This window comes from Eulemur rufifrons, chromosome 20 (assembly GCF_041146395.1).
Source record: "Eulemur rufifrons isolate Redbay chromosome 20, OSU_ERuf_1, whole genome shotgun sequence".
Taxonomy (NCBI): domain Eukaryota; kingdom Metazoa; phylum Chordata; class Mammalia; order Primates; family Lemuridae; genus Eulemur; species Eulemur rufifrons.
In genome coordinates, this window is record NC_091002.1 from 42,568,744 (window position 1) to 42,581,587 (window position 12,844).

Genomic DNA, 12,844 nt, shown 5'->3' on the forward strand with positions numbered 1-12,844 from the left:
GCTTTTGAGATGTATCCACCAGGGGAATTCGTTGTGCGCCTACTTGGGCCATCTGAGGCCAGGTCTGGGCTTCCCTGGGGGAGGTCCCCAGCCAGCGGCAGGGGTGAGGGTCTGGGGTTGCGTCCTGGGTGGGTGTGTGATGCGTGGAAGGCTCGGAGCATCGGGAAAATCATGACAATGACTAATGACCAAGTGTGGGCGCAGGGAATTCCTATAAAACCTTTTTTTCCAAGCACCTGAGGCCCACGTCTTTGCCAAGAATTTCCCAGATGACGACTTGGCCTGAAGGCCTGACTATCTGGAAACGGAGAAATTAGCAGTGGGCAGATTTGTCAGTGGGAATCGTACATTGATGACTCACCCAAAAGGCAGATAAACTATGTGTTTGGACCCCCTGCTTGGGGGTTCGAATCTAACAGGAGGAGGGTGTGGGGCATCTCGTATATTTATAATATTTGCAACCCCCAAACCAGCCCATTTAAAAAAAATTTAATGTTTAAAGTCATAAAAACGAAAAATCAAAACTCTAGACTTCCCTACACCTATTTACCTTTCAGTACGTTCCTCATTAGCACTGCAGGGGGTGCCCCCCGACCCCGCTTCAGCCCCGGCCCTTCTAAGGAGTCTAGTCAAGCCTCCGAGGACGGCGAGGGGCGGGGACGGGGGGCGGGGTGACAATTGTCAAATTTAGTGCACTGGCGAATTCCCTGAGGGAGTTTTATAAAAGCTGTCCCGAGGAGGAAGAGGAGAACCGCTGCACCCTGGCTTCCCTAATTTTCAAGACCCTCTGGCGCAAAATAGATGCTCGAGTAGGATGGGCCTGGGGGGCGGGGGCTTTGGGCTCCAAGTGCAAGGACCCCCCTAGGATAGCGGCTCTCTATCCTGGATGCCCTTTGAAAACACCCGGGGAGCTTTAAAAACGACGGACAAATTAGCCGGGCATGGTGGTGCATGCCTGTAGTCCCAGCTACTCGGGAGGCTGAGACAGGAGGATTGCTTGAGCCCAGGAGTTTGAGGTTGCTGTAAGCTAGGCTGACGCCACGGCACTCACTCTAGCCTGGGCAACAGAGTGAGACTCTTGTCTCAAAAAAAAAAAAAAAAAAAAAAAAAAACGACGGACGCTCAAGCCCCACCCCCAAGGGTTCTGACTTAACCAGCCAGGTGTGAGGCCTGGTTTCTGGGCTTTGAAAAACTCGCCAGGGGATTCGATTGTGCAGCCGGTGCTGGGAACCAGCGCTCCATCGGGATTCCGGTGGAAAGGGGTGGTTTACACCGATGGGTCTCAAATTAAGTTGATGGTTCTCAAAGTTGGTTGGAACCACCTGGAAAGCTTCAAAAGATGCCGATGCCCAGCTCCCGCCCCAGAGACTGCGCGTGTCCCGGGCTCGGGAAGTTTTAAAAGAGCGCAGGTGACGGCAATCTGCAAGCCAGCTTGCCCGCCACCGGTAGACCAGGTGGTGCGGGGGCGGCTGCAGCGCGCGCCGCTCGCCACCGGGTGGCGCTGCACGCTAGGCCCGCACTCCGGGAGCCCCGCGCCGCGACCGCCGGGCGTGCACCTGCCCCGCCTCCGCCAGGCGGGCCGCGGGGCATGCAGCCGGGCGTGCGACGGGCCGGGGGCGGGGCTCCCAGGCCTGGGCGCGGCGACCGGCTCCCGGGCACTCTCCGCCAGCCCGACCCCACCGCTCTCCTGATGCTGCTCGTGGACGCCGACGGGCCGGAGCCGGTGCGCAACGGGGCGCGCGAGCTCGCGGTCTTCCTGACCCCCGAGCCCCGGGCCGAGGTAGGGGACGGGGCGGAAGGGGCCTCGGGGCTGGAGGTCCGCGGCCCTGAACCCGCACCGGGACGCTGGGCTTCCCCGCAGCATCCTCTAGCTCCTGCAGTGGAGGCCCAGGGGACCCCCTCCTTCCCGGAGCGGTGGCCGCCTGGCGCTACCCAGAGGTGCGCGGCAGGTCGCGCCTGCTCCCTCCTCCGGGCGACACCGGTCATCAGGGGCCCAGACTCTCCTCCCATCCCCACCCGGGCCCCGCAGCATCCGCCGGGTCCCCGGACGCCGGGTCGAGGCGCGCTCGGAGCTGCCGCCCTTTGCCAGGCTGGCCCTGGGGGGAGCCCGACCGCGGTCCCGCCCCTGCCCGGCTCTCGGCCCGGTCCCAGGCCCGGTCCCCTCCTAGCTGGGCCCGAGGCCGAAGCGGCGAGGCAGGCTGCGGCCGCGGTCCCTCCTATAGCTAGGAGGGAAAACTCCACGTCTCTGTCTGCACTTTCTATTTTAAAAGCATAAAATGAAAGTAGTTCTAAGACTAGACCCTCTACCTTCCAGCTGAAGGCGGTCTGCTGACGGCGCTGGGAAAAAGTTATTTACCCAAGTTCACCAGGACTTATTCAGAGCCAGAAATTCACCCATTCTCTTTTTAAATCACAGAAGCAGTACAGAAGTATTTAACGTAAGAGATGAGCATCCTTCTTTTCTCTCCCACCCCAATTCTAGCTCTCGGAGAAAACCAGCATTAGCAGTTTGGTTAAATCATTCTAGACATTATAACTTGCATTTGCAAATGCAAATAACCCTGCTTGACGCCAGAATAACTGTCCTGCAACTTGCTTTTCTTTACTCAAAATAGCGTGAGCAAACGGGTAGCGACTGCTGATGGGAAGGTGCGGGGCTGCTGTTTAGCGTGAACATGTGCAGGGATTAGTGGCGATGGCCGCGCAACTTTGTGACTATACTGAAAACTGCTGACTCAGCACTTTAAAAGGCTGAATTTTAGGGTTTGTGAATTATATCTCGGTTTTAAAAATAACATGGACGTACTTCCATGTCAGAATGGATCCGTAAGAACTGTCCACTAGAAATGTAGCCGGAGCCACAGATGTGGGCCACCTGTGTAATTTTTTAGTGTTCTGGGAGCCGCATGAAAAAGAAACAGGTGAAATTATCATTTCAAGGTATTTAAAATAACAGTATATATCCAAAATATCATTTCAACATGTAATCATTATTTTAAAGATTAATGAACTTTTCATTCTCTTCTTTGTACGAAGTTTTCAAAATCAGGGCTTGGTTTTTTTTTTTTTTTCTTTTTTTTTTTTTCATTGTCCTTTGCCCTGGCTGCTGCCATGGGCAGACAGAGGGATAGCAGATTAAAAAATAAAGCTTTTAATACTGAATTTGCAGCCCCTCTCAGTTTGGACCAGCCACCTTTTAAGTGCTCAATAGTCACACAAGGCTAGCAGTTTCCATACTGGAGAGCGTAGGTCTGCGTCATTCTTAGGCTTCCTCCTGGTATTCCAGTAATTGCTCCGATTTCCTGAGCACATACTATGTGCCGGCGGTGTGCTGAGCTGTGTTCATAGATTATATCGTTGCATCATGGCGGTGACCCAGTGACTAGGATGGTGCTATATCTTTTATAGCTCAGCAAACAGGCTCTCGCAGAATAAATGACATGGTGTGGATGTACTGTAATTTATGGATCATTTGTAAGTGATTCAGAGCTGCTGTCTTTTGCCAGGCTGGGTCCTGGGGGAGACTCCACCTCCAAGTGCACCTTGGTCTGGCATCCCACAGACATAGGGACAGGCATTCGTGTTGTCTACTACTTTTCGTGGGTTTTTAGCATCCTGAGTGTATTTCTCGTTCCTTCTCTCCCTTACTCTTAGCAGCAAGATGTCATTGTGCCCAGTGGCTAAAGCCCGGCTTCATTTTGTCTCTATTAGGGGCAGTCTTCAAGAGAAACTGCGTCTGTCAATTTCATTTTCTCCCTCAGGGCTCTCTTTAACTCAGACTCGGGCTGGCTCATATTTATTGGTAAGGGACATACTCAAGAGCCCAGACTCCCGGTAGCTCCATGTGGCAGGAAACCCACTTAACGCGCTTGCTGAAGTTTATTTACCAAAAGCAACAGAAACTGCACCAGCGCAGAGTCACATGCAGCTTCTACTTAAAGCTTAATTCGTCAGCAGATCCTTGAGCTGAAGCTGCTTCCAGCTTGGCGAATGAGCTGGAAAAGGACAGCCTGGCTTGGGAACAGGCCCAGGCAGCAGATCCTTCCCCACCAGCCCGGCTTCCAGGTCACTTTTGGCTTTTAAATGGCGTAGCAGGAGTCTCAGTCCGGCCAGCCCCAGGCCTAGGGGGTCCTGGGTTTCCCAGTAAAGTGGGGCTGGCTTCATTCAACAGCTGGAGCCCCTGTATGTGCTAGATGCTGCCCAGAGCTGGGGACACCACAGGCAGTAAGACACACGAGGCCCCTGACGTTATGGCACTGCCAGACAATAAACACATAACAAATCAGACCTCTAAATGGGATGGCCCGTGCTGGTGGACACTGAGGTTGTCTTCAATCTTTAGGAACCTGTGATAAATGCTCAGAGCACACAAGGGGCAGGGAAGGATTCTCTGAGAAAGCTGGAGACCGCTGAGGAAAGTGCAGGGAAGAGGGAGTACAGAGACCCAGGAGGGTGAACAGAAGGTTATTGTCTGGGTGCAGTCAGGAAGGGCTTCCCTGTGGCAGTGTCGTTTTATGGCGAACCCTGAAGTGCGAATAGGAGTTGGCTGCTGGAGGAGAAAAATATCCCAGGCAGAGGGAACAGTCCTTGCAAAAACCCTAGGGAGATGAAGGAAGGGGTTCTCGGGATGGAGAGAGGAGCAGCTGGTAGAGGGGAAAGCAGCGAGAAGGGGACACCTGCTCTGCTGGGACTTTGCACGGCCTTCCCCAGCACTGAGGAGCCTGGAGGACATGCCTTGTGATTGGTTGGCAGGTGAGTTACTATTTCCCGTGTCGTTGGGGTTTTCTGTCCAACCAGCTTTTTTTGTTGTTCCTGTCTCTCTTTCTGGATTGAACTTCCTCTTTGGGGGGAAGTTTCAGGGTGGGTCTCCGGAAGCAGCTTCATGATGGCAGGGAGAGAGAGAGACGTGTACCCCTGGGGTCCCGTGATTTATGAGAGAGGGGAGCTCAGGGGCCCCCAAGTGGCTGAGCATTGATGCCCACCCAGGGGGGAATTCCTGGCCAGGCTCTTCCAGAGTTCCATTTAGTTCTTGAGCTGGGACATGGGACACAGGGTGGGTTTGGCCCACAGATGGGGTTAGTGGCCTCAATGGAAGGAAATGAAGGCAGCCAGCACTTTCCCACACCCGGCATCTTTGCTTGAATGAGCAGAGGCTGATGTTGGAGAAAGCACCTGGGACTTTCAGCCACATGTGGATTACTAGCCGGGGGGTGCAGACTGGTGGCCGAGGGCAGAATCTAGCACTCTCATCTCATTGGTTCAGTCCAGGTAAGTTTTGAAAATGGAGAGTTTTCTTGGAAAAATCTGAGTTTCTTGTTTATTTCAAAAAAAAAAAATGAGCTGGGGGCCAGGTGTGGTGGCTCACGCCTGTAATCCTAGCACTCTGGGAGGCCGAGGCTGGAGGATCGCTTGAGCTTAGGAGTTCAAGACTAGCCTGAGCAAGAGTAAGACCCCATCTCTGAAAAAAAAAAAAAAGAAAGAAAGAAAAAACAAATGAGCCGGGCATGGTGGCTCAAGCCAGTAATCCCCAGCTACTCAGGAGGCTGAGGTGGGAGGATCTCCTGAGGCCAAGAGGCCGAGGCCAGCCTGGGCAACAAATGAGACCCCATCTCTAAAAAAACAAAACGGGCAATCTGGTGACAATAGGTCCATGGTCCCTAGTGTGGCCCCATTTGCCACGGTCCTCACTGTTGCCTGCTGCTCCCTGGTACTCAAGCTAGTGTCAGTTACCATTTATCCTTGAGCTTGAACTTTTGATTTTTCTCTAGTCAGAATAAGAGGACAGGGAAATCTTTCTCCAAGGCATGTACCTGGACAAAAATAGGAAAACATAAATTAGCCAAAGATGGCCTTGAGTTTCAAGAAAAATATGAGAGAAGCTGTCTCCTTGTGGAAACTAAGAATGTTCTATTCCAACCTGCAAGCACCACGTGCCTCTGGGGACCCTCCTGGCTGGTGCCCTTGGCATTCAGGTGTGGGATGTGGGATTAGAAGTCTGTGGAGGGGCTCCGGGGCAGGGTCTGCTGTTTCAAAAATGTGGTTCAAAGACTGTTTCCTTAAGTCTTTACGGCCAACCTGCTGTGTGCCTGGCGCCGCGCCAGGCATTGGGTGAGGCCAGCGAGACAGACCTCGTGCCTGTCCTCAGGGACCAGTGCAGTTGGGGAGGGAGGTGAACGGGCTACTAACAATCAGATGGAGTGACTCACCGGGGACAAATGCTGGGCAGGGGACACCTAAGGGGCTGTGATAGAGACTGAAGGGGGCATGGGAAGACCTGGCAAGATCAGCAGCCCGTGCACGGCCCACGGGGGTAATGAGGACCTGGGCGGTGTCCGAGGGCACGGGCCTCGGGGATCGTGGTGGGTGAGGCAGGGTTATAGGGCCCGGGGGCCGTGGGGATGGGCTGGATTCTGTTCTAGGGTGATGGGCTTGGACCATGGGGCTGCGGTGCTGGAAGGTATCGGGGCTGGAGTGGCAGCAGGGAGACCAGAGAGGGCTGCCGAGGCCGGGCGCCCTGTGTCAGAACCTCAGGGGTGTGGGGAGCCAAGGCCAAGGTGGGTGCTTGGAGAGGGCAGCCTTTCTCGGAAGCAGCTCTACCTTTCTGCCCCCACAAGCCGTCCTCGGGGCTCTGGCAGCTGTTTATCACCGTACACCCTTGCGTTGGGTGAGGGTCCCCAGGTGGGCTGACCCTCAGTGGTGCCGAGAAGCTTTAAAACAAACAGGTTCCCAAAGATTGAAGACACCCCCGGTGCCCATCAGCACGGGCGTCCCATAAGCCGTGCCTCTCGTGAGGGGAACGCACGTGCTGAGACTCGCGCTGCCGTCTTCTGTACATAAAAACAGAAGGCAAAGAATATGTATGTTCAGGCACCTATAAACAGACTAAATCAGTCTCTAGGGGTGGGGTACAGCCATGGCTGAGAGCACCGATACAGGGTGTAGCTCCCAAACTTTGCAAACTTGGGCGTCATTTGGGGGTCTTAAAAAAAGTTGCTGATGTCTGGCTCCCACTCCTGGGCAATCTGATTTAAATGGTGTGGGTGCACGCCGGGCATTGGGATCTTAGTAGCTCTCCAGGAGGGTTTGAGGCCTGGGAGTGACCAGTCTGTTGGAAAATCGCTTTGGCAGTTGGAGAAGAATTAATTATTTGGGGGAACCTGGGAGGGGGACCCGGGCCTGGGGATCTGGAATTCTAAGCACCCTCCAGGTGATTCCGAGGGCTGGGCCTGGCTGGGGCTGCCCGCCATTCTGGCCTGGCGCCGGCAAGGGGTGCAGGCTCGCGTCCATGCGAGTGGGATCTGCCCCCGGCGTCCAGGAGTGCCCACTGCCAGCGTGGGCCCCGTGCGGGCAAAGACCCCCGCTGTCCTGCTTGCTGCCTGGTGCCTGTCAGCTGAAGAAACATCCCTTACAGGTGTGTGAACCCCTGGTGCCCTGCCCGAGTCAGACAGTCTGCCAGGTGGGAGGACGTGGGCTCTGGAGCCTCTGGCCTGGGTGCAGATCAGGCCCTGTGTTCCCCTCACCCCCCCCATGCCTTGTCTCTTCATTCCGCACGGGGGATTCCATAAGGGGTCTGGGAACATTAGCTACGATCATTCGCTTATTCACTGTACAGGCATTTACTGGGCAAGTCCTAGGTGCAGACACCGTGCCCAGCGCTGGGAGATGAGAATGCAGGAGAGGCGCCCCCAGCCTCGGGAGCTTGCAGCTGGGGCGACCCACACTCACACAAGTAACAGTCCAAAGCCGTGTGTGGAAGTGGGCAGTTTCAGCCTCCATTTGGGCTAAAGATCAGGAATTTTCACTCACTAGGCCCAGAAGTCCAGTGTAGACCTAGAAGTCCAGTGTTCACTCTTTGCACCCACATATGTTGGGCCAACCACAGACTCCACTTAGGCTTTGCAAAACCCAGTTGCTGTAGGCACAGTCTGAATGAGCCGCCAGTTCTCTTAAGCTATCTTAGGATCTGAATCTATCCTTTGCTGCAGCTGTGGTGGGAGATATGGCTTGTGGTTCTTTCTCACTTTTTCTTTTGTAGAGACAGAGTCTCACTCTGTTGCCCAGGCTGGAGTGAAGTGGTGTCATACTAGCTCACTGCAGCCTCAAATTCCTGGGCTCAAGTGATCCTCCTCCCTCAGTCTCCTGAATAGCTGGGACTACAGGTGCATGCCACCGTGCCCGGTTAATTTTTTAAATTTTTTGCAGAGAAGAGGTTTCACTATGTTGCCCAGCTGGTCTCGAACTCCTGGCCTCAAGTGATCCTCCTGCCTCAGCCTCCCAAAGTGCTGGGATTATAAGCGTGAGCCACTGCCCCTGGCCTTGTGGTTCTTTTAGGGTAAATTAGAGTTGGTTGTGTCATTTATTTATTTATTTATTTTAAAATTAGAGATGGGGTCTCACTCTTGCTCAGGCTGGTCTCTAACTCCTGACCTCAAGCTATCCTCCCGCCTTGGCATCCCAGAGTGCTAAGATTACAGGCGTGAGCCACCACACCTGCCCTGGTTGTGTTTTTTAAAGTTTTGTTTGAAAAATTAAAAATGTATGCACATGTTACAAACCCAAAAGGCCTCGTGGCCATGGAGTAGTGGGTGAGCCTCCTCCCACCCTGTTCCTCGGGCCTCTGCTCCTCTCTGCAGAGGCCGCTGCTGCTCATTGCCTGTGTCCCCCTTCCAGGCAGGTGGGACAGGTACTTCCTCACCTCGCACTGACTCCCCCCTTCTACGTTATGCTTTTTGCACTCAACATGTCTCGGAGATCTTTCCATGTGAGTGCACAGAGAGCTGCCTGACTATTTTTAGCAGTTAGAATTTCATTGTCTGTCTGAATTAGAATTGAGGTAACCATTCCTCTACTGATGGACATTTGAGTTATGTGGAGTCTTTTGCTGTCACAAAGTGTGCTGCAATGGCTGCCTCCGTACATACATCATTTTGCATTTATGCAAATATGTAGGCTGAATACCTAGGAGGGGAATTGCTGCGTCTAAGGACACACGCGTTTTAAATATTGGCCACTGTTGGCGCGTTACCCTAACCTCTGCTCTAACTCTGCATGTAGAGCAGAGTGGTCAGCCCTTTGTGGACACTCAAATTTCAAAGTCAAGGGTCCCTTTGGGACCAGCATGGGAACTCTGTCCCGCTTTGGTGGTCTGGGAGGAGTGAGTCCCCCGGGTTCCTCTTTGGGCAGTGGATTATGTAGCCTGCCGGCTCCTTCCTAGTTTGCAATGCAAACCCAAGGCTGTCCAGAGGATCACTGGATCTGTTCCCCAGCTCCCGGGATTTTTCCACCTTCATTTCATCCCTCCCATCCTGTGCACAGAGATGAGACTCCGGCTGCTTTTTCTGCCCGGGCTGAGTGGACCTTGTGGTTTCTAGGAAGATTCTTCAGTGTTTTGGGGTGTATGTGTTTAAACAGCATTATTGAGATATAATTCATGTACATACAGTTCACCCATTTAAAGTGTACAATTTAACGGCTTTTAGTACATTCACGGATTTGTGCAACCGTCGACTACAATCAATTTTAGAACATTTTCATTATCCCAAAAGGAAACCCTGCACCCCGTAGCTCCCACTCCCCAAACCCCCCACTAATCTACTTTTTGTCCTAATACATTTGTGTTTTAAAGACAGATTGGCCAGAGGCTTAAAGGCCACATTCAGCCACAGACAGGCTTATTTGACCATCATGGTATTTTAATTTAATTTTTAATTTAATTTATTTCTTTTTGAGACAGAGTCTTGCTCTGCCACTGGGGCTAGAGTGCAGTGGTGTGATCATGGTCCACTGCAACCCCAAACTCCTGGGCTCAAACGATCCTCCTGCCTCAGCTTCCTGAGTAGCTGGGAGTACAGTTGTGTGCCACCAGCCCAGCTAATTTTTTTTTTTTTTTGGTAGATACGGATCTCGCTATGTTGCTCAGGCTGGTCTCGAACACCTGGGCTCAGGCAATCCTCCTGCCTCAGCCTCCCAAAGTGCTGGGCTTACAGGTATACCAGCCCATCATAGTATTTTTAAATTTATTAGGCTAGTTTTGAACATTTTCAAATTGGGAGCATTTGCATAAATATCTGGATCACTGTTTGTCTCGACTAAAGCAGGGTTGGCACGTTCCTGCCTGGCACAAGCTGGGGGCCAGGCAGCAGCCACCCTCTTTAGTGGGGGTGTAGGCTCTCCTGTTTGCCACAGTCCCCACCCCTCTGTGTCATCTCCGTGACCTGGAGGCTGAACATCAGCTGCCATTTGTTATACTGCTTCTGCTGCTGTTTTTCGTAGAGTTGGAGAAAAGTAAAATCTCTGTATCAAAAGTGGGAAACTGGAAATGAGCAGTTGGCGGAGAACAGCCTTAAGTACAGCCTACTCATGACCTGTCTGGCTTCTGTGTCCCGTTGAGTTTGGAGGCCCTAGAAAGGTTCCAGTGACAGTCGGCTCTTGTGTGGCGACTTCCTCTCACTGGGAGTAACCCAGAGAAGTTGCTCAGTCAACCTCCTTAGCTTCCATCATGGGACAGAGCGAGTCTGAGGATTGTTTTCCCCCCAACTTTAATGGGGAAACGGAGGCACAGAGATGGTTGGAGGTGTAGTTGAGACCACACAGCACAAGAGCAAGGTTGAGACTAAAGAGAAGCCCAGGCTGCTGTTCCCAGGCTGTAGCTGGTCCCGGGACCACGTCCTCCTCCTCCCCTGCTGCTCTTCCCTCCCTCCCTCCCTCCCTCCCTCCCTCCTTCCCTTCTTTCCTGCATTGAATAGTCAAGGAGCCACTGCGTCATCGATTACCTGTTGCTGGGTAACAAACTACCCCCAACCTTAGCAGCTTGAAACAGCTGCCATTTCTTGGGCTCACTCAGGGGCTGCCTTTGGCCGGAGGGTGGGCTGCACTGGCAGGTCCAGCGTGGCCTTGCTCGTACGTCTGGCAATTGGTGCTGGGGCATCTTGGGCCTCCCTGACGTGGCCTCCCGATCTCCAGGGCCTCTCTTGACATGTGGCCTCGGCAGCAAAACTTCCTGGACTCCTTCACATGGCCGCTGGTGTCTGAGAGGGTGAATCAGAAGCCGCAAGGTCTCTTGAGGCCTAGACCGGAAGTCACGGAGTTTTGCTCCTACCTCATCCTATTGGCCAAAGCAAGTCACCGGCCAGCCCACATTTGGGTCGGGGAGGAATGGAGCCCACCTATTTGTGGGCGGAGTGGCGAAGTCATTGCCAAAGGCCATGTGGGACGGGAGGGCGTGCGGGGGCCATCTTCAGAAACACAAGCACCTACTGTGTGCCAGGCACTGTTCCAGGATCTGGGACCAGAAAGGTGAATGAAAAAGACTAAACCCTGTGCCCTCCAGAGCTTTCACTCTGGTAGGGGAAGATGACAGGAAACAAGATTAGAAAAATACATGGTATGTTGGATGGTGATAAATGCTCAGGAGAAAAATAAATCGGGGTGGGAGGCCTGGGAGCGGGGGAGGCACGGGGTCAGGGAGAGCCTGGCTGGGAAGAGACGGTGGAGCCAGGGCTGGAAGGCAGTGAGGGACGAGTCTCCCCAGTGCAGGGTACGGCGGGTTCAAAGGCCCCGGGGCAAGGCTGGCGTGGCTGGCGGAGCGTGAGCCGTGGCAGTGAGGTCAGAGGGGTGGAGGCCGGGGGCCTCCGTTAGGTGTTTATTGAGCGAGGTGGAAGAGGAGAGGATTTGTGTAAAAAGTGGACACGTAATTCACAAAACATAAACTTCACCATTTTAAAGTGTACAATTCACTGGTTTTTAGTATATTTGCTGTGTTATGCAGACACCAACGTGATCTGATTCCAGAACGTTTTCATCGCCCAAATAAGAAACCCCATAATCATTAGCAGTCGCTCCTTATTTTGTCCCCCAGTGCCACGCACAGAGGCAGCCACTGCTCTGCTTTCTGTTTCTGTGGCTTTGCCTCTTCTGGGCACTTCGTGTAAATGGAGCTATGCACTACATGATCTTTGCGTCTGGCTGCTTTCCCTGGACGTGTTTTCAAGGATCATCCGTGTTGTAGCATGTGCCGGTACTTCATTCTTCGTCACTGACAAATCATACCCCGTCCTGTAGGGGAATCCCATTTCGTTTGTTCATCCACCAGTTGATGGACATTGGGTTATTTCTCTCTTCTTTTGGCTGTTATGAATGATGTACAAGTTTTTGTAAGAGCATATATTTTCTTTTGGGTATATTGCTTGGTCATAGGGTGACTCTGTTCCTTTTGAGGAACTACCAGACTGGTTTCCAAAGTGGCCGCACAATTTTACGTTTCCACCAGCAGCGTGTGAGGGTTCCAGCTGCCCGGCATCCTTGCCAAGCCTCATCACTTTCCATTTCTGTGATTGTAGCCATCCTCGTGGGCATGAAGTGGTATAGTGGAGCACTTTGAGCAGGGAAGGCTTTGGTTTTAACCGAAGCCCTCAGAGGAGTAGATTGAAGGGGTGCAGAACAGGAAGCAAGGGACCAGCGATCAGCCTACTGCAATAGTCCTAGCAGAAGCTGATGGTGCCTTGTACCAGAGTGGTGGCGCAGGAGATGGAGAGAAACATCAGATTGGGGTGGGGACGTTGTGACTATAAAACTGAGAGGATTTGCTGGCAGACTGGATGGGATGGGAGCTGAGAGAGAAAGAACAGTCAAGTATGCTCTGAAGTATTTGGCTTGAGCAACTGGACATTGGAGTTTCCATTTGTTGAGTTGGAAAAGATCATGGTTAGAGGATCTTTCTGTGTTTTCTTGCGCCAGTCACTTGGCAGGCGGGGTCAGCCCCACATCAGTTTTTTGGCACGCCCCGCTGGGAAGCTCAGGCTGGCACTTTGGGAGAAGGGGAGGTGCAGGGAAAGAAGACAAAACC

At 53.0% G+C, this 12,844-nt stretch overlaps 1 protein-coding gene across 1 annotated transcript in view; it reads left to right on the forward strand.

Annotated features, from left to right (window-relative positions):
* The first annotated feature begins 1,652 nt into the window (after positions 1-1,652).
* Positions 1,653-12,844, forward strand: part of BCAS4 (breast carcinoma amplified sequence 4) — a 49,542-nt gene continuing 38,350 nt past the window's right edge. The window contains exon 1 of the mRNA XM_069496140.1: positions 1,653-1,780. Coding sequence (XP_069352241.1) covers positions 1,691-1,780 — 90 coding nt within the window. The 5' untranslated portion in view covers positions 1,653-1,690. The remainder of the gene's footprint in view (positions 1,781-12,844) is intronic.